Source organism: Triturus cristatus, chromosome 5_1, assembly GCF_964204655.1.
Source record: "Triturus cristatus chromosome 5_1, aTriCri1.1, whole genome shotgun sequence".
In the NCBI taxonomy this organism is placed as follows: domain Eukaryota; kingdom Metazoa; phylum Chordata; class Amphibia; order Caudata; family Salamandridae; genus Triturus; species Triturus cristatus.
This window is the reverse complement of record NC_140587.1, coordinates 349,728,905-349,750,587: the sequence shown is the minus strand read 5'-3', so window position 1 is coordinate 349,750,587 and position 21,683 is coordinate 349,728,905. Positions and strand designations below refer to the sequence as shown.

Here is a 21,683-nt window from a genome sequence, read left to right as displayed (position 1 = left end):
CGGCCTTCAATGGAAAATATCCCTGTTGATTCCAATAAAAATGGGCAGACATATCTAACACCTGTCGGAACAATACCACGGTAATCCCACTGTATCAAATGTTCAACAAATCATGCAAGCCAAACTGGATCTTAAATCTAAAAGTACAGCGATGGCAGATAAAATGCTGGGGGTCATTAAACAACATCACTACGAGTTTGGTGAAAAGGCTGGCCATTTACTAGCCCATTTGAGGCAATCGGAAGCTAAACGCTCCATACCGGCTATAAAAATGCCCAAGGGTTTGGTAACCCACCCGATGGAGATACTACTGAAATTTACATCCTTTTACACGTCACTGCACTCCTCTTCCAAAGCTCCCCCATCTTATAGAGGACTCAGCAGCCGACCTAAACCAAGAATTAACCGAAGAGTTAGCGGAGGCTAATAAGTCCATGGCCATGCACAAAGCTCCCTGCGATTATGGCTTTCCCATTACATTTTGCAAAATGAATGCGCAAATCCTGGCACTATTATTTAGTAACGTATTCTAACATTTGAAGTCCACGGCTAACCTTTGGCCAGAAATCAATGAAGCCACTATTATCCTCCTTTCCTAACCAGATAAAGTTTGCAACAATGTGGCAGTTAGAGGCCAATTTTCCTGATAAATACAGACATGAAAATCCAGGCCAAAATGCTAGCTACTTGGCTGAAAAGGCACATCCCTTCCCTGACTCTCAAATCCCAGGTGGGATAAACTGGAGGAAATGCAGGACTCTCCCTCGTAACCGGACAGCCACCTCAGATCATACTGGCATATTATGTTAAAATACATTATACGACAAGCAGGGCACACAAGAGGGGCTTAAGGGGTCCAGGAAAGGAAGAGGAATGTGGATTTGTAGGAGTACTAACTGAGAGAAACACAACATTCTGGAAAATAGCCAACATTTTGGAGGACTTTCAAAACAGAAATGAAAGAGAGCATGTGTTTTTTTTGGCAGTGTGTACATGCAAAAATCCCAGGTGAAATCTGACACCACACCATACCAGACTGAAAGCACCTATACCCAACTATTCATCTGAAAATACATTTATTATGGGGTTGTAACACCCCCTCCCCCTGAAGCTGTGCCCCCAGATCTCCCATCAGCTACCCAGAAGACTTTGAACCTCCTGAATACAAGAACGGCACTTGATTTCAAGAGATAGATTCACTTAAGCCTTTCCCTGTGGGGTCAAGTAAAACAATAAAAATGGTGATTGCTTCTCACTTTAATTAACTGTATAGCATAATCCCAATAGGTGTGCCAATACATATGATAACCAAATTTAATAACAAGGTTAAAGACATCATCTGGGATGTAAAAACCTCTGCCTTCGGATGTCCAAACTACAAGCAGCCTCAACTTCATGAGGCTTATGCCTACCAGACATGTACCTCTATCACAAAGCTCAACAACTAGCTAGCTTGCCATATCTTTTTTCAGACTCACTGGAAAAAGCAGAAAGGATAGTTATTGAACAAAGCATGATGGGTGAACAATCTACGACTGCTTTGCTTTATCATGCATCCAAATCGTAACAGAGTAGAGAACACCAGATTCTAACTCTAGGACATGAACCTGGGAAAGAACCTACAAATATGTGCATATGCGTGTCTGAATTCACAAACATACCTCCATTTATGACAGAAAAGCTGTGCACATTTATGGTCAAATGACCCACTCACAGGCATGGTCCACTAAGGGTATAGTTACTGTGGATCAATAAATCCATGACATGGATGTAAAAACCCATTGTAACACTGCAGGAAGAACTCCACTTGGAGGAAAAGCAAGATTGGAGATATCACCAATTGAGACATTCTTCTTCATGCCCTGAGACCTTTATCAAACTCTCTGCCGCAGTCAGAAGAATAACAAATACCTATAAAGGTGGAGCTCCTACCCTGGGCTTGTTTCCGGTCTCTATAATACCCTTCCAGAAGATCACCACTCCTACCCACTTTGGCTTTCTCTGAGAGAGAAGAAGTCAAGAAATCTGGGGACAGACTACTTGCAATCAGATTGGGATGAACTCCTCAAACTCAGCTTTTTTTTAATGGCCCATGATTGGCAGTGGTTTCTGCAATGACTGCAGAGGGGGTCAACTTGCATAAACATCTAATCGCTGAAGTTGTGGTCACCGTGATGGGGACATCATTCAACTGATCTACTCATGTGCATTTCTCTAAGAATGTTGGCCCAGGGTTTTGACCACCAGGAACAACGCCTCCGGCTTGAACCTGTCCCTCTTAATACAATTGATCTTTCTCCACAATGCCCTGTACATTCCAGACATTGACTGTCATACAAAATGTTTGGTCAACACCTCATTGGAAGTTGCCTCAATGCCAATCCTGAGATGCTAGAAACAGTATAACCCTTCCACTCACACCATCTGAATGCAGGATATGTCTTTGGGCACTTCACATGAACAAATTATATACTGCCTCCTGAGCAAATCTGATCTGTTTGAAAGCATATGTTCCTCGTTACTTTGCCACCCAAAGAGTTCTTGTTGACTTCTTACCCTGAATTTGCATTACACTTCTCATGGCACTTCTTCGAATGCCATGTGGGTACACTCAGAAAGGAAGCTCATTTTCCTCTAAATAGTAATCTCCGCAGCATGCAGGAATGTGAACCAATTTTTATTTTTTTATTTTAGAGAGTTTTATATAGTGTGAACTTGACCCAAATCGGGTATCAGAGTGCTTTACATAGCACCAGTTGCATTACATGAGGACACATTCATTTTTGTTAGGCACAGGGAGATTAAGTGATTTGCCCAGAATCACAGGATGTTCAGCGTCATTGCCGAGACTCAAACCCAGGTCCCAAGATTCGAGGTCGACCGCCCTAGCCATTAGGCCAACATTGACAATTCATGCTACTTTGCTTACAAATGGATGAGTGTATATTGAAGAAAAGTGGATATAACCGCTTTGTTTCGATAATCCTTCTATCTTTGATCATTAATAGGTCTATAACTCACATATGACATTTAATGTTATATATTGTATGCAATTGATAACAGTGCTCTGTATTTTGTGCTAGGAGAATAATGTGATACAGACGTGATTTCAAAATTTACCCCCCGCCATATTACCATAGCGGGGGGCACCGTGGCAGATGGAAAGTCCATCCGCCGCTTGTCCGCCGGTCGGCAATCGTCACGATTGCCAGCTGGGTGGAAAAAGCCCACAATATAGTGGTGGTGCCTTGCAGGCACCGCCATCCATATTATGATGGTTGCGGTGGGTATGCCCTTCCATGGCAGAGACTCCGCCATGGAAACACATGCGGGAAATGACTAAGGGGCCCGGTGCGGGCCCCCATCTGCACTTGGGGGGTACCTATGGTACCCCCCTTCATTGCCATGTACAAGGTGGCAGGCACCGCGCGGTGCCTGTCACGTTGTGCATGGCAATGCACAACATGCCTCTTTGGCATTGCGGCGGGTGCTGCTTACAGCACCGCCTGCTGCAATGTCAAAGATGCGGGATGCGACCGCCAAGGTGGCGGTCACATCCTAATTGGTGGTGCGGGACCGCCGCACCCCTGGCGGCCGGTCCCATTACCGCTAGGGTGACCGGTGGACTAAAGTCCATCCTAATGGAACCCTTAATGTTTGGTCTCCTTGCAAGTAAAACAGCTAATGCATTTTTTCTACCTGCAAGCCATTTGCAACATCCTATCCTTTGTGGACAACTGCCATCATGTTGTGTTGTAAAGGCTCTTATCCAGCCAGGAATAGACTATTGCAACTATAAGCCCTGGCCAAAACTTTACACCATTTCTAATTGATTCAAAATGCTCAAGCACATCTAGTCGTTGGCATTTCTAAATGTCAACATATATCGTCCATTGCAAAACAACTACATTGGCTCCCTGTATGATTACCTGTAAATGCATGGCGATTTTCCACCAGGCAATTTATTTTCAGTACTCTGATTTTATAGCTGCAAAATTTGCAGTAGCATAAAGCTTCCATTAATTTAAAATCTAAAAGGCTATGTCTGTTAAATATTCTCAACACTAAAAGATCTTCCTTCAGTGAACTATTATTTTAGCTGCTGCAAAATATGGAATTCATTACTAATATTCGTTCATGCAGAATAACCTACTTCCTGCTTTAAAGAGCAACTGAAAACTGCTTCCTTTCCACTATAATTCAACAGATTCATTCCTTCAACTATATCTTATCTCTAAGCAACCTTGTTGTCCAAGCATCTGTAAAAAAGCACTTTTAACATAAAATATTTGGTGTTAAAAAGTTTCGTCATTTTTCATAATCCCCTTAGATTGACCTATCATATTATAATGATAAAGTAAAGCTATTTTGTCCATTTAGTTAAACATGTATGAGATAGTTTGACATTAAAAATCCACATATGTAACAGAAATTAATAAAAAATTACTCAGAGTGCAATGTAACAAAACTGGGTGTATTATCCTATTGAAATGCAGTATGTCTGTCAGCAGTGTATCTTGAGCTACTCAGACTAAGATATATGAAACTAAATGGAAGTTCCAAGCATTGACAATATAGCACCATCTAAAAACATGTTTTTCAGCTTCTGAACAAGATTTACATACCTCTATGTAGGTATTCATTCTGGATTGTGTGCCACCATATATATGTTCCTTCATTTGGTCTTTTGACCTTTACTGTGTGAATCTGAGGCTAGCTGATTATCAGTAGCTAGGGGGAATATAGTAATTATAGCCCCAAATAAGTAACTAGTATCTGTTAAAAGTGACCATTATGAATCATAAACCATTTACGAAAAGTGCCATGCAAAGATACAATCTTAAATCAGATTTCCACTCCCTGGTTTAATTTCCCAGTCATGACACATTTATATTTACATGCCTTTGCCAGCCAGGGCACAATTAACATGGTCTTCTCACCTCTGGGCTGGAAATGGGACACAACTATCACATGTGAATGGCCACCTCCAACTGCCCACATATCGGTATGAGAAGTGAGGGCAAAGCTACATCTCCTGGAAATATAGAAATGGTTTGCTATCACTTATATCTTTTAAATGTGAAGGACAACCAGGACTTTTTTGCTACCCTGCTCTGTTGGATATCGTTCTAGAGTCAAAACAGAAGATAATAAATTGGCTTAGAAGTTGATTGGTCTGAGCAAGATGGTGGTGGGTGGTGCGAAGAGTCAGGAGAAGCACTGCTTCACTTATTGACAGAGTAACTAGGTTTGATTTTTTATTCAAGTAGTTCTGGTAGATTAATAGTTCTACAAATCATTCTCCAGAGTAAAGAGGCAACAGCTAATTGGAAAATCTAATGTGCCCCTGGGAGCATAAGGAACACTAAAGAAACTACTCACCAGCATCATCAGAAGCTGGTATAATGGAAACATCTGTGGTCGAAGGAATACTTTAAAAATGAGTACCTTTGGTGTGTGTTACTCCATGTGGCAGGGAGTACCACAAGAGCAGTATAACTATGCAGTAAAACTATGCTGCAGGTTCACCCCGGTGCAGCTGTTAGCACCTCGTAACTCCATGGATCAAGTACTTTTAGAACACTACCCTCTACCTGGACATGAAGAGTGACCCTGGGAGAGGTTTTTCCTTGATTCAAGCACTACTGAGACTTTTAGTCAGAAGCTGTGGGGTACATGGACCTTTGCTCTTTACTTCTTTGAGATTGCTACGCCTACTTGTTATTGTGGAACTTAAACCCCCAACACAACTTTGTCTGTTTTAATATTGTATTGTGCAGGATTGATATCTGTCAATTAAAATTAAAATTGGTGCATACTTCTGATAGCACCATGAATTGTTTTTCACAAATCAAATGAACTGTAAGTAAAAGGTTAATGTTGCACTATTGAAGTTTATGTTGACCCCTTGAAAAAACCAGGAGGCCTGACTTTTTATTATTGCATTTCTCATTTTTTGTTTGGGTCATCAGAGGTAGTGCTGTGGTTTTAAGAGAAAGTATGTGCCTTGCTGTTGTGCAGACAATAAAAAGGTATCTCTGGTATTGGAGATCCAGTGTACTTTTAGGGGGTTACTTGACATGTGACCTTTCTTTGTAGTGTGCCCTTTGTAGGTTTTTAGACCCTTTAGATGATGTTCCTGCATGTCTGTCCACCTACAGGCCTTCATATAGTTGTACACATCTGTGCATAATAATTCGTTTTGATTTATAAAGTACTTTATTTTTTTAAGTAAAAGCACTGATTGGATAGTGATTTAGTATGTGTTTATTATATGTTGATGTGATCTGAGTCTCAAGTCGACAGCACCTCCTCTAACTAAGACTTGGAGTGCTCTGCCTTGCTACCCAGAGATTTAAGTGCAAAAATGAGTATGGTGACCCCAGGACCTAAGAGGCTAAAGTGCTCAGTAGTTAAAACTGGAGCCCAGTACCTACTGATGGCCTTCAGAATCTCCACTCTCAGATGTCAGCCCAGGAATCTATTCAGTTGTATGCCTTGAATCCAACGATATATGTTTGGAGTACCTACCACCCTAAACAGGATGAAATAGCTACCCAAGTAAATTATTGTGAGAAATTGGGTTGTTGGTTGAGAGATGTGGTAACCCTGCTCAAACAACAGTCACAATTGCTGTCAGGGTGCACCACAAGAGTCACCAAATTAACCAGCACTTAACTTAGAGGCAAAGTAGTTATGCAGCACACAAACAGTGATAAAGTGAAAACACCAGAAAAATCTCCCACCAATTTAAAAAATAGAATACATTTTAATCAATTGTATGACACCAAAATGACAAAAATCCAATTTATAGAACTCGAGTTATACATTTTTAGATCTAAAGGCAAAAGCTAGCACCTAAAAGATCAAAGCACCAATCACAGATATTCAGACATGTGAGACCGGATCAAAGTAAAAAAATGTCTCTGACCACGATGGCACATGGGCCGGATACAAGAAGAGGATTGGGCCCGGAAGGCGCTTTCCTTCTGACGTAGAATACATTTCAGCAAAAAATTTGCGAGAAGGTAAAGTTCAGCAGGGCAAGGCAGCAGGAGGTGTCCATGAAGACAACATTGTCAGGGAGTTGTCGGGCGAAGTTGTGGTGAAGGTTTCCATGTTCAGACTCTTTTTTTGTACACCAAAAATCTCCAGCGGTATGAGGCTGGAAGCTGCAGCCAACGAGGACTCCACAAAGTGGAATACTCCTTCTGCGAAGGTCCGCTGAACAGGATTTGCTGCTGTAGAGAAGAATGTAGTGGGAGCTGCTATGAAGTCAGGCTGATCAGCGATGCAGCTTTGGTAGATATATGAGTAGGTTGGACCTTCTCTCCCCTCGGTTGTCAGTGCAGTTTTAGCCAAAAATGTTCAGAGTCCAAAGTTTTTAATTTTAGCTATCTGGGCATTTTTTGCATCACTTCCAAAGGTCCAGGACTGGGGAGGCACCACTTGAATTGTCAGGACTCACTCAGGCTGGGTCCAGGTGCGGGTCTCAGATGCACTTAGCATTTTCTGTCACTGAGTCTCTGATCAGGAGGCAGGCCAACTAGCCCTTGGAGTCTGTATGGTTGTCGTGGGTTCAAGAAATAGAAAAAGGCAGACCATTGAGGGTTCAAGGCAGGCTTCATGCAGCAGAGCAGTCCTTCCAGGTACAGCAAAATAGTCTTCTGAAGTATACATTAGGCCACAGCAGCAGACAGTCCTCCTGGAGTCCTACATCAGGTCCTTATGTCACCCTGTTTTTCTCCCCAGAGTTTTATAATTTCACCCTTCTATTTCAACCTCTCTTTTACAGCATTAAAATGTCTTTCCTTTGTATTCAGTACTAGGAGGTCCAAAGCATTAACTATTGATCATGTGGAAAACCTTCCAAATCCCTTCAGAGCTACCACTTAAAATCTCCTCAGTGGCCCATGATGTTACAAATAATGTTTCACAGAGCCACGTCTGCAAATTCTACTGAATCAAAGCCCAGAAGAACACCTATATGTACCCTCTACTTTTATTTAATAAATAACTTTCTCTAATAGGCTCTTTGGTGTGACTTTGCATATTTCTAGTAGAATGTATGAGCTTCTTACCTAACTTTTATTTAGAATTTCAGTTATCTCTACAGAATAATTATGTGAACATTATTTATGTAAAGACAGCACCATGTACTTGTAATAGTATTAAAAGACTGTTGTGTGTTTTTGCTTTTAGAACATTTCTTACAAAAATGTTTTTTCATTGTAGCACTGTAAAAACATTATTGACCAGTGCTCAGGTTAGTAGATTGATTGTACTACTGTCACAAGGATGACACACTGGGATGCGATAGCGAGACTGAGACTGAAGCTCTTACGTGCATTGGCACTCCTCTGTCACTTCAGAGCTACCAATATCTCTACCAATGCATCAAGGGTTCAACAAGTAATAGTGAAATCATGTGCTTCAGAACCGTCTACAGTGTATATTCAGACCTACTTTTTCATCTAAATTGGCACATCTCAAACCCTCCATGACATTTGACATCACTCTAGCAATATGTACAAAGAGTCAATCATTTTGTATTTTCATTAATTTGAAAAAGTATATGTGCAATTGATCAATAAGATTCACAGATTCCTTCCTTCTTTTCATTGTTACCACATTCAGAGACCACTTACACAGAAAGGCAATTGTATATGATATATTGATCAAGGCTATATTTGAATTTGTTCAAACACTTGATGTGGTAAGCTGATATTCTTATTGCTGACTATGCTATACATACCACAAATGGTGTTCCCAAGTCCTACAATTCATAAGCACAGTGAAAAGAAATCCTCAGCGCAGTGCCATGTATGTCCATATCCAACCCTATATAATGGGCCTCCTGTTGGAGAAGCCGGGCTCTGAGTATGTGTGTATACACTGGCTAGCTTCTCCTCTTTACTTCTCAAAGGCTCTCTCTGCCACTGTGTCTCCCATCACTGCATTGTCAGGATCTCAAGGGTCCCAAATAAAATACTAAAGCCATTCCTAATGAAAATAATCAGATAACTCAACAGAGGCCAATTGGAAGGATACAGCAGCATAAATACTTGCAGAACCACCCAAGCCGCCTCAGCTGTATGTATCTTTTCCAATGCCTCTCTAACATGGCTTACTGAAATGCCCTCTCAACTCAAAAGTCTGTATGGCCATCTATGTCCTTGCAAGGGCACCTCACAGGGAATACTATCTGTACAGCACTCATAAGGAGGTCTATAAATGTGCATTTGCTTGGGATTTCATAATCATGAATATTTCACTGTGTATCCAGAATGAAGTACAAACAACCATCAGTGGTGCTATGTGCTCCCATGGCACAATGTGTAGTAGGGATCAACTTGTGCGGTCTGTAAATTATGACATACACCTTATCATCCTGAGTTCGCAACGCATACACTGGCAATTTCTTTTTATATTCCATTCAAAAATAGCTCAGATATCATAATTTTTAAGCTGTTCATGGTCACTTCATGATTTGTTTTATGGTCTGTAAACATACAGTAAAGGAACAATGTATCTACATTTTAGATTTACCTTACTCTGTGTTGCAAATTTTCAACAAAATAAAAAAACACCTTTAAGGGGTTTCATAGACTTTGGGACGGCTGGTAAATTACAGTTTGGTTAAGCAAAAACAATGTGTGCTTTCAGAAGCCCCAGTAAAGCTTCAACCACTTCGGATAAACAGGACAAAATGATTTGGAGGTCATTATCTATAGTTTTGTGAATATAATAACACCATTGGTTCTACAACTAAAGGCAAGTATTCTACAACGCAGGTCACAGTGTCCAGAAAGAAGATTTACGAAGAAAAGCTGACCCTAACCTCTCATTTAATTTAATATAGCTATATTAATCTATAAAGAGTATTCAATATTAGGAAACTGAACATGAAATTCATTTCTAGTGTTAATTGAAATATTATCCTGAAGAATTCAAATAGAGATAAATTTTGGAAATATTGAAAGCCATATAACGCAGATTCATGGATATAAATGTATGGTATATTTCCCCCTGAAATACTATATGATAGCTAGTTCTGAAAAACTCTTAAGTTCATTTACATATACCTCAATGATAATTCTTGAAACGGACAAGCCTGAAACACAAAAACATTTGAAAACTTGATATTACACTCAAACACATCATATTAGACACTGTACCTAGGCATCTTGTTTCAGTTCCACTCCACAGTCCCGAAGAGAGGCATTCTCGTACAGTTGAGCCGTCCAACATAAACCCAGTATCGCAAGTAAATATTGCTGTTGATCCAAATGTAACTTGAGTTCCAATTTTATTCCCATTCGGCGGTGTAGCAAGTTCTCCACATGAAATTACTGCAGGCATAAATAAATATATATTATAATAGTTCTCAGAAATAAACTGTGTCCTGTTAATCATAGGAAAAAAATATTTCAACACACTTCTTGTACACTAAAATAGCTACAAGTAAACACAAATTCACCATAAAGTTTCAATTACATATCTTTGTCACAACATTAGTTTGACATAACACAAAGACATAAATTTATTCCTAGTGGCTTAATTAATGAGCTACTGTCTTAGTTGCTTTCTGAGTGCTACCTACCAATAAACTCTCCAATGCAACAAATCTATAAAGTATGACCGAAGTGAGGTTAAGCCAGGTATTGAACTTATATTGTCAGACAAGCATGATACTCATAAACCCCCCCACCAAAAAAGACACGACTATAGAGACGTCTATATGATACAAGATGTATGATTATACAACTTGTAAGAAAAAGAATTGTTAGTCAGGGTTTATAGTAGTCCACCACAAGTAATAAGGTCACTAACATGTTAGGTCTAGGAAAAGGTTTCAGTATTTTAACCCTGCGCTTAACCCCTGGTAGGTATGACCCAGAGCAGACAGGCTTAAATGAGAGAAAACGTATCAAGCATTTATAAGTACCAAAACAGTTAAAAAGTCAAAAACACAACACAATAAAAACCCACCTCCAACTGCCAAAAACCAAGTACGCTTTAATAATATCAAAATAACATAACAATGACAAAATCCAATTAGGGAAATCAGAGATATGAGATTTTTTAAAGATTTAAGGTAAAAAGCATCAAGAAAAAGTGAAGCACCAATCAATAGTTTCTGTTTGCAGGTGACTGGCATCTAGGTGTGATTTCAGACTGACTGCAATGGGGCATGTGTCATATACGTCAAGGAGGAGGTTTGTTTCAGTCAACGACTTATCTTCTGACTTTAGGGCTGATTACGATGTGGTCAGAAATGGCTCTGGGCATCGGTCAGATCCTTTCTGACCACATTGTAATATGCCGGTCGGATTCCTTTCCGACCGCCTCTTTCTGCTCTAGGGATTACGATGTCAGGTTTTGGTAGCCTTTCTGTGGCAGCTTTTCCGACACAAAAAGGCTGTCAGAACTCAACTTTGGGGCCCCCAGCAGGGACCTCCAGGGGGCACAAGCTCTGGTTGGAGGCTGAAGGGGCGCCCCCCTGTTGATCCCTGCACCCCGCGGCAGGCAATTTGAAGTGCCTGCCACAGGGTGCAGGCATAAACTGCACCTCCTATTTTACAATCGGAGCATGCATTCCAGCCGGAATACATGCTCCTGTTGTAAAGTATAGGAATACGTCCGAACAGTGTTCGGTCGCATCCTAATTAGGTGGTCGTGACCACCGACCAGGTATCAGTCAGTCCCATGACTGAGATGATGTTAGGCGGAGGAAACTCCACCCCACATCATAATAGGGCCCTTAGTTTCTCAAATGGAATTCCAATTCCTCCAGCGGACATGCTTTCAGACAATATCCGAAGAAGTCCACTCGAGGTAAACAGCTATTGGACTAGGTCCCGCTGAAACAGTTGATTTTTGCAGAAAAAGCTGAGAGGGTGGGAAAACATAAAAGTGGGCCAGTAAGTCCTCTTGTTGGCAGGATACTCTTCACACCTTCACCAGGTCAGGATTTCGAAGTTTGGACTTGGTCACAAGGCTCCCTGTACCTCAGGGATATCACTTAGGGGTCAGAACTCACTCCAGCAGAACTCACTAGCAGCGTTCAGTCATCTTCCTATTACAACTGGTCACTTCAAGAAATAGGCCTTTTGCAGCTTGTCTCTGTATAGCCACACAGGATATCAGCCAACTGACAATTGGAGTCCATTTCTTTGCCCTGGGTATAAGAAGGAGCAGATCTAGTCCTTTAGGACTCCTATCAAGTTACAGACAGCAAGTTCAGTCCTCTTCAGATCTTCTGCAAGTCCAGAACGTGGTCTGATGGAATTTCTGATGGTGCCATTTTTATGCCTGGCAGCAGCTAGTGGTGCCTCCTCGACAACATCTAACCAAAAAGGTATAGGAACTTGGGCCAATCAGTAGTTCCTGTTTGTCCCACTGCAAACAGGCTCAAAATGACATGCGTCAGGACATTCTCAAGATGGTGAAAGCCTTCAGCCACACTAATCGTAGGCTCCTAGGGATGACTGTGTGTGTGTGTGGCAGTGTCATAGGGAGCTCACCAGAGTCCTCGCACTTGTAACACTAAAATCCAGGTTGAAGCAGATACTGTAACCACAACAAACCCATAAACAGAGCTCTGGTAGGGCAAAAGAAGCCACTTTCAGCAACCAGACAGGGGATACACAAGAATTGTTTTGGCATTCTCTCCTCACCCTTCCTAGTGCACCCCAAGTATGACATGTAGCTCAACAGACCTGTCAAGCAGGATTTCACAGTGTGGTGTGACAGTATGCCCACAGCTCCTTCTCTGTCTAGCTCAGAGGAGGTGTCCCTGTCCATTCACTTAAGCCTATTGTTTGCTCCTGGGTGGGATTTTATACCTATTGCCAGGCTAGGCATCTGCAGGGAGTTGTTTTAGAGATATTGCAAATTAGCCTTTAGGAATATCAGGCAGGAAAAAACCTAACTTTCTAAAGGTTATTTTTCCATAATATTTATCATAAATCTGATTTCACCATTGAATCGGATTATTAATAACAATTAAAATAGTGGATTAATTATTTTCCTAGCTAGTCACTTTCCTGCATTATTAGTCTAAGTAATTTATTTTGCACTCTGGTTTACTACATAGGACAGCTAGGCCTGCAACAATGAAAATAGTTTTCTAGGTCTTGTCACTGTAGGGAGATGTTAGCATTAATTTTCTCCATGGCCAATTTTTAAAAAACGATGCACGTTTGCCTTGACAATATTTAAAAGCGATGTTTACATCTGTCACAAAGAGTTATTTTAACAGGTCTTAGTGCAGATTTGTAGTGCAGCAGTCAGGCTACACAGGGTAGGCCTGTAGCCGTGTTTGCTACTGTGGAGGATGGCATGACAGGTGCTGCAGTCCACAAGTAGCATTTAGCTTCCAGGACCTAGGTGAACTTACAACACTTAGAGGGAAGTTAAATATGCCAATTATGAGTAACCCAATGTAACCATGTTTAATGGAGGATTACAAGCACTTTACTATTAGTTAGCAGGGGTAAAGTGCACAGAGCTCTAAAACTAGCAACAATAGGGTTCAGGAAAAAAACAACATAGAGGTGACCAAGCAGAAAAGGCAGATTTCTTCCACCTTTTCTAGACAACAAACTGAAGACTCAACTATTCAAATATTATCTGAGCTATAAATAAACTGATCCATGTAATAATGGTCTTGATCCCCACAGACTTGGTCACCATGGGGATTTGCAAACAGCCCACCACCCCACTGAGCAAGTTGAACTTTAGCATCCTAATTGTTCTAAACTTCACTTGAACAGTGTTGCCCTGCATTATCTAAATACTCTCCTGATTCTAACAATGCTGTGTTGGTCTTGACAAGATGGAAAAACAGGTGAATTTTAGGTTAGCTTTGTGTAGGAGCATAACAGGAAACAATAAGGAAGTGGATTATAACCACTTGGACCAAGATACTTTTTCTCATGAAGGCGCAGCAGATCAGCATTCCCGGATTTGTAGCTCTTTGAAATGGCCATGACGCATTTGTGCATTGCCTTCCCATTCCCAAACAGGGGCACCCAGAACACAAACAATATCATGGAAAAGAGAGAAGAAAGCAACTCACAAGCTTTCTAATACTTGTCTGCTTTGGCCTCTATACATCAGCCTGATTGTCGCCGTCCATCAGATGATACAAGTGCTAAACAGTAGGCAGTGAGAACACATCTAGAAGCGACAATCTGTTACAGCACGGGCCCCAGTCATTTCCCATTAAATCCTCTACACCGTCCTCAAATATTCATCAACCAGCAATATAGCTATGCAATAAATGTACACCTCACCTCTGAGGTCAACTGATCATTATCATCAACAGAATTGCAGGCCAAGCCTATTACCTGTGCATCCTTGATACTTCAAGGATGCAGGCAGAACACAAACCTGCTGAACGAGGAAAACTGGACAGCATGGCAAATACAACCACACAAGTAAATGAGCGGCACTGAAAGTCATCCATCCACATATAAGCACCTGAATAGCATCAATATACCAACTGGTATGTGACATTTCAAGGGCCAGCTAGTCTTGGAGGGACACTCCCACATGCCAGTCTTGCTCACAAGTACATGCTGCATGGCCCACCCTTTCACAGTGCCCCATCACAAATAAATTCCTGGTTGAACAGACATAACGAGTTAGTGGTGCACCCAAGGGTCCCACCAGTGTTTGGCAATGTACACCCAAACATCCTGGGGAACAGATATTTCCACTGAAAATAAATTACAGCATGCACATTGTGCAAGACGTCATGAAAGTGAATTCAGACAGTATGAAAAGGGTGTTTTGGAAACACAATCTAGCTCCCACCACTGCCAACTGCACAAAGAAGAGGTCTCAGATGTGGCTTTCTCACGTTTTGTTGGATGTCAGCCACCTTGCACCTTTGATATAACATGCTGCTATAAGCGGCCCCCATGCGCCACGGAGATATGCCATCCTTGCAAAACACAATGTTACCAAATGGTGTAAAATACTGGCTTGCTCTCATGAGTAATTAAGTGGTGGTGATGATCCAGCCAATGATGCCTCAAATCCTAAAAGATGTTGAGGTATGGCCATCATTGCTGTTTTTCTGAGTAATTAAAATAGGGCTGTTCACACTATGTTTTAACCTATTGTGGTATTTATGTGCTATCGTTACATATATTTATTGCTCGTTATTTTGCCTTATGTCATTGTGGTAATATGCCATGGTCATGCAGCCAGAATCAGTTCTCATCAGTGGCAATAATACATATGTTTTTGGCTCCAAAGGGTAGTGTGAAAACATCAATAATGAACGTAAGAAACTGGAATGCAAAGGTAACAAATGAGAGAGACAAAACGAAATAGAAAAGTGAAACATATTAAATCGGGCACTGGCAATAAGAACGAGTCCAATACAGAAACAGAAAAGTGGAAAAGAGCAATAAAGAACAGCATTGAATAGGGACAATGATCTACTAATACATTACCGATTGAAAAATAATAGAGATAAGATGAAACTATAAATAGGCTGTATGATAAAGGAGATAAATTCAAAGTGTAAAGGTAACACAAAAAAAGTGCTGTGGTCAACTATGGCTGCTGCACAAGTGATATACAAGTGGCCCAAAATAGATAGAGGTCAGTATGTAAAAAAACAGGGCTTGTGCCACCAGATGACAGCCTGGAATCCAGATTACCTCATCGCGACAGTGCGATGTGACTGTTGAATAATATATCCACACAGCTTTCCTGTATCACCCTTCACGAGCACTTGTGCCTACTTATTTGCTATCATGCATTCTGAAAGCATCCTTCAGGCATTTCCATTAGGAAATGCATTATGTTGCATACTTGGAAGGGACAGGTCTCTACCAGGCACTTCTTAGGGTAATGAGCGATCGGCCGGCTAGCTCTTGGAATACCTGGGCTAGAAAAGTAGCGTGATGAGGACTTCCAAACATTTTATATACTGACTCAAGGAAGAAGATGTATAGAATATCTAAATCTCATTCCAGCCATAATGTCAAAGAATATTGTCTGGAGAATATATGAAATTTGCCATGAAAATGAAACTCACACAGATTTGTTCAAGAGTATTCAACATATTTATTATTCATCTTCAGGGCAATATGTTTGAGTCTGACATGTGGTATCTAGGTTTCAGCCTGATTCTGACCTCACTTCCTTTTCTTCTTGGCATCTCCATTCATTTAATTCCCCAGTATGTATTACTGACACATAAATCGAAAATTGACCAGCAAAATAAGCCTCGGTGCAGACACAAGCACTAGGATGCATTAGGCGGCTTTACATAGCTATGATTGACTTACTTTGGCAGTGGGGCCTCTCATTCCTCCAGCTCCAGGTTCCATTGGCAAGGCATTCAATAGAGGCTGGCCCCAATCGATAGTATCCAGGGTCACAGCTGAAAACCACCTTTGTTTTGTACTCATAATGGGAGCCATTAACTATGCGCCACCGTCCATGCTCCAGGATGAAGGAGTTTATGCTTGCACAAGTAACAACTTGAAAAAAGGGGAAGAAATGTGTGGTCACCCAGTGTTTAAGAAATACAGAAAAACAACCATGCTTTAATACCCTGGATCATGTGTTAACTTTAAGAGATACACCCACAAATGTATCAACACCAATATCTCAATATATGCAGTCAGGAATGAGTGTAGATAGCTAGAATTAGTTCAAAATGAAGATTTTCATGACGCTATGCAAAGGTCGTTTGATTGTTGTTGGTATATGTACTTTATAGTAATGCAATTGCACTTGTTAAGCAATTAATGCATGCTGCTCACTGACTTTAATTCTCATACAAGTACTGTAGCATAATCTCTAGCTAGTTCAACACCAAATACTCGAGATTTGTTTTAGGAATAGGAAAATTAGTCAGATCATTAAATTTGATCATTAGATTTGAAATATGTGGTAATTGAATTGATATGTGTGATCCGGAGGCATTTGATGCATGTAACTTTCCTTTGTATCAATTATGAACTATCCAGATGGTTAAATATCAAAACAATAATATTTTGGAAGCCGAATTTATCCATAAAAATAGCAAATTTCAGCAACTTTTTGAGTAACTGTAATTGAATGTCTGTAGGCTCCTTACCTACGCATCGAGGTGTTTTATTATGATTGCTCCATGTACCATCTGGTTGGCAAACTGCAGTAGTGAGCTCTTTTGAGGATAGTCTGAAACCGTCGTTGCAAAAATAGGTAACACTGGTTCCGACCAAGTAGTCCGTCGTTAATATTCCCCCATACAAGGGCGCTTTTGGAATCCCACATGATATGGCTAAAAGTAAAACACAAAATAAAACACTGTGAAATTGCGAGTTCTTGTTTTTTTTAATTAAATGTTTCAAACAAGCAATGGCAATACCAATAGTTCTGACTTCAAAAGAAAGTTGTATGGTAATGTGAGGCATTACAAGTCAATAGAATTAGGATGCATATGTATTTGTTTACAAGCAAACAACTGTAGAATAATATTGGTGAAAGTTAAAAGGTTAGATGACAGTTCCACTGTAGAGTCAGACCAAATAATCCATGTAGGTCAATGGTTGTCCTCCTCCTATCCAATCTGCTGCCAGAGAAACACACCGTACATTATCTTGCTATCTATGACACTTAAATAGCATTACAATGTTACGTGTGCTCCCTGAAAGTTCAAGCTAAGACAACTGGCTAAGTGATCACAGCTGTGTGGAGGTCAAGGACATTTTTTGTGGAAGCATACAACTTTTGCCCAATCAAAACACATACTCCTGGGTTCCAACATGTGAGCAGAGCTGAATCTAGTGATGCTCACATAACTGTCTGCCGACAGCTGCGCAGTCAAGCCAGACAATAAAATTGGTGATCCATGTTGACAGACAGAAAAAAAAAGCATTAGCAAAGTGAAGAGGTTGGCTGTAAATTCCAGACCGATTGGCTTTTCAGGTCTGGTGTTAGCCAAGACTTTTTGCTTTCTAATAAAACTATGTGCATAACAATGTTCTTATAGGGGTTTTCACCCAGGATTCATACATTAGCCTGTTGCTGTGTCATTTCCATTTTTTATCTAGCCAGTACATCATACATCATGTGGTAATGGGACAGCACACTTCAGTCAATGGCTGACTTCACTATGAGTTACATCATGATGCCCTTTCACAAGAAGCACATCCACATACAAGGTAGACCCCATCTGTGTCCGGAGCTACTGCGGCAATGTGTGGAATTTTTAAATCCAAAACATATTTTTGCAATTAGCAAAGGATGGTTTTTAGATTGATGAGAGAGCGGCTGCTTCCCCAATTATAACGTTTTGCAATAAGCATGACAGAACAAAACAAGAAATTCCAAAGCCAAAAGGCTTGCCACCAACAGCGTTGCCAATTATTGTTTCACATGTTAAAACTGTCTGGGCAAAAGTTAACCAGGCCCCCCACGCTTAGCCAACCAAATAGTATACATTCTTCAACATGCAATTGACATGGTTATCCTAGATCATACTTGCAGACAGAGATCATTTAATGCCCTTGCTCGCTATTTCACAGAAAACGCCATCATGCTCAGCCTAACCAAAACCATGATATTTGGCTGGAAACAGTTTAAAACAAGCATTGCATAGACAATAGGTTTCGCTTTTGGGACCTTATAAGTATTTAGTTATGCAGCACAATATCCTTGGTGCAACAACATCAACTGTTGCATGGCTAAACACTTATAAGGTCCCAAAGGTGAGACCTATTGGCTATGCCATTGCTTGTTTTATAGTGTCTCAGGACCATGTGGAGTGGATTAGGGTGCTTTACAGAAAACATCACAGTAAAACAAATTTCGGAGGGAAGTACAGCATTCCTTCAAGTACAGACGGAAAAGATGTGTTTAAGGTTGTTCACATAAAGGCGGGTAGGTTGAGTTCTGATATCAAGGGCTGGAGAGTTCCACATGAAAGTCACAGTATTCGGAAAAGGGCTGCTGTTAATTTTTTTCATTGGAGTACTGTGGTTCAGAGAAAAGTTCAGGCATGGGAGTTTAATTTGGTAAATGGCTCTGTAGGTGAGACCACATACTTCAAATAGGACCATTGTTTGAGCTCAATTTAGATCACGAAACAGAGGAGTTATGTGGCTGAAATGTATTTTGTGACAGTGATCAGTTTAGCTGCAGTGTGTTTGCTATTGATCAGAAAGGGCAACAACAGCGTAACTTCTGCTACAATAGCATTACAAAGTCCAGACTAATGAAAATAAGAGCATGAATTGTTTTAAAGAGGGATGCGCACGCAACGGCAAACACGCGAGTGGTGCGCGCGCAGCAGCAGAAAAAGTGAAAGCTCCAGATGGCGCCTCGGGCGCTGAAAGCTGCCGGCTGCTCGCGTGCATGCTCGCGTGAACGCAAGCGCTAGGCCGTGTGGCAGCACTTTCAAAACCAGTACACTAAATGTCTCGGCCAGACCAGCGCATGCGCTGGATCAGGCGAGACCTAAAAAGGGGCCTGGCACATTGAAGGATCACACCGAGAGAGCGTGAAAATATTGAAATATCTGCGGTTGTACCTGGACAAAAGGGGAGGCAATGGGCACAAGAAGAAGCTTTAAGGATGAAACGCCAAAAAAGAACTTGGCTTGCCCAATTCTTGGAGCACTATTCACATTCATGGGATGTAAGGTGAAGACCACACTCTCAGACGGAGCCATATTGTTCAAAGTTCAGCTATCCGACTTCCTGGATAAACAGCAGTGTGCGCAGCATTATCTGTCAGCTGTCTGCACTCCCGGTTTGCATCAGCCAAGCACAAATTAGGCTGGAATTTAACCTCCACAAACAGGATCTGGTATTACGCGTGATATTCATATTGTATTGCTTAAAATCAAAAGTGAGAGAAAATCAGTACAATGAAAAAACTCTTGAGGAAGAAATTACAGGTGGCGAACGCTGAATGGGGATCTCTTTTAACAAAGTCTATAAAAATTTTGAATCCGGAAAATCTCTTCAGCAAAAATCCACTAAATAAAGTGATAGCGCAACTGATATCAAAGAATGCAAAAATACTATTGGTGGATCAAGATTTGCGGGACTGAAAGAAAAAGGAACATGGCAGTTAGGCAGCAGAGCTCTAAACTCCGGGCTCCCTGCCAATCTAGTTGTGTCTGCCTCCCCCCAACATGGCAAAGTATGAACCTATGAGGCTGCGTGGTGGTTTGATACCACTAAGATGTTACTGCTAAGGATGCTGGAACAGAGAAAAGAGCAACCAATGTAGATTGTGTACGAAGTCAGAGAATCCCTTCTGCATGTGATATGCATTTGGGAAAGGCTAAAATCCCTGAGGCAATGTGCTTACGGCCAATGGTCTGCGTTCTGAATATCAGATCATGCCAGGGCTCTCTTCTCTGTTGTTTAAAAGGGGAATGGTGTCAGCTCTCAGGCCTTTTTCTATGACTCAAGAAAGCGGTTGCAGTACACCATCAACAGGCAGCAAATACAGTCCTGCACCATGAGTTGCCTTAACAAGCTCAAAAGACCCAGAAAGCACCTTCCTTACAGACTGTGGGTTTTAGGACAATCGGCGCACTTTACTAGGTGTGGATTAGGTGCAAAAATGGGAATTATGCAATCCTAAGTGAAAGTCGTGTCATATGATGCGTTATTTTAGATTAGGATTTTAATGTCTTCAAATGCAAGGTCTGGGAGCTGCCCTGCATTAGTAAGCTTCTCAGAGGAGGAAAGCTACCCTGGACGACCATCTCGCCACGGACCTTAAGGAGATTTGGAGTCACAAATGAAATGCGCAAACAACATTTAAAGATTTGCATGCAGGATTTTTAGGATTAATTAGGAAGGGAGATGTGGGGATTCAAGGTTTTTGGGTGTGAAGTATTTGATGTAATGATTTTAATTAATTGAACATTCCTAATACATGTGATTTGAATCAGATTTCACCTCATTAGAGCCAGTTTAATATCCAAATACAGTACTAGACTGCTGAAAGATGACCAGTGAACTTTTGGTTTGGACATTCCACAGCGTGGTAACACAGGTTGCTGCAATTTAAGTAATTTTTCATCCATTATAACACCAGATGGTTTGTAATACTGCAAATTTATGTAATTTCACTACAGAAATTGCCGAGCCATCTGTAGTTTCACGACAAACGAGGGGTAATGACAGCAGTTTTTTTTTGTGCCAGTGGTAATAAGATCCCACTGTCACAAGGAACAACTCAGTGCCCGATAAACACGTTGGTGCTATTTGGTAGTTGTCCTCTCTTCCCCTCACTCTGCAACGCTTCTGTTAGACATGGGGTTTCTGGTCAGCCAGGTAATGCACCTAAGCCAGCCAGAACCCACCACTCTATTCAGGGTAAGGGAGTTACACACCCAAAATAACCCCTGCTCAACCCCTTGGTAGCTTGGAAGAGAAGTCAGGCTTATCCCAGAGGCAATGTGTAAAGTGTTTGTACAACACAATCACACAGCAGTGGAACACTAGGCACACCACAAAAGAGACTCCACACAATGTTACAGATAAATATCCTTTGCATTATCCATAAAAACACATTAGATCACAATCACATATATTGCTGTGCCACTAGTCACTGGTCATGACTTCACAGGGATTACATACATCACTTGGCCAATCGGGCCACTGTCATAATCTTCACAGTTAGGGATAACCAGTAACTACTGGTAG

At 41.1% G+C, this 21,683-nt stretch overlaps 1 protein-coding gene across 1 annotated transcript in view; it reads right to left on the bottom strand.

Moving 5' to 3' along the window:
- The window catches only part of CSMD3 (CUB and Sushi multiple domains 3), a 2,836,509-nt gene that overhangs the window by 344,894 nt on the left and 2,469,932 nt on the right, over positions 1 to 21,683 (bottom strand). Inside the window, exons 50-52 of the mRNA XM_085605076.1 lie at positions 17,111 to 17,296; positions 16,314 to 16,508; positions 10,179 to 10,352 (exon numbers count right to left, since the gene is read on the bottom strand). Coding sequence (XP_085461202.1) covers positions 10,179 to 10,352; positions 16,314 to 16,508; positions 17,111 to 17,296 — 555 coding nt within the window. The remainder of the gene's footprint in view (positions 1 to 10,178; positions 10,353 to 16,313; positions 16,509 to 17,110; positions 17,297 to 21,683) is intronic.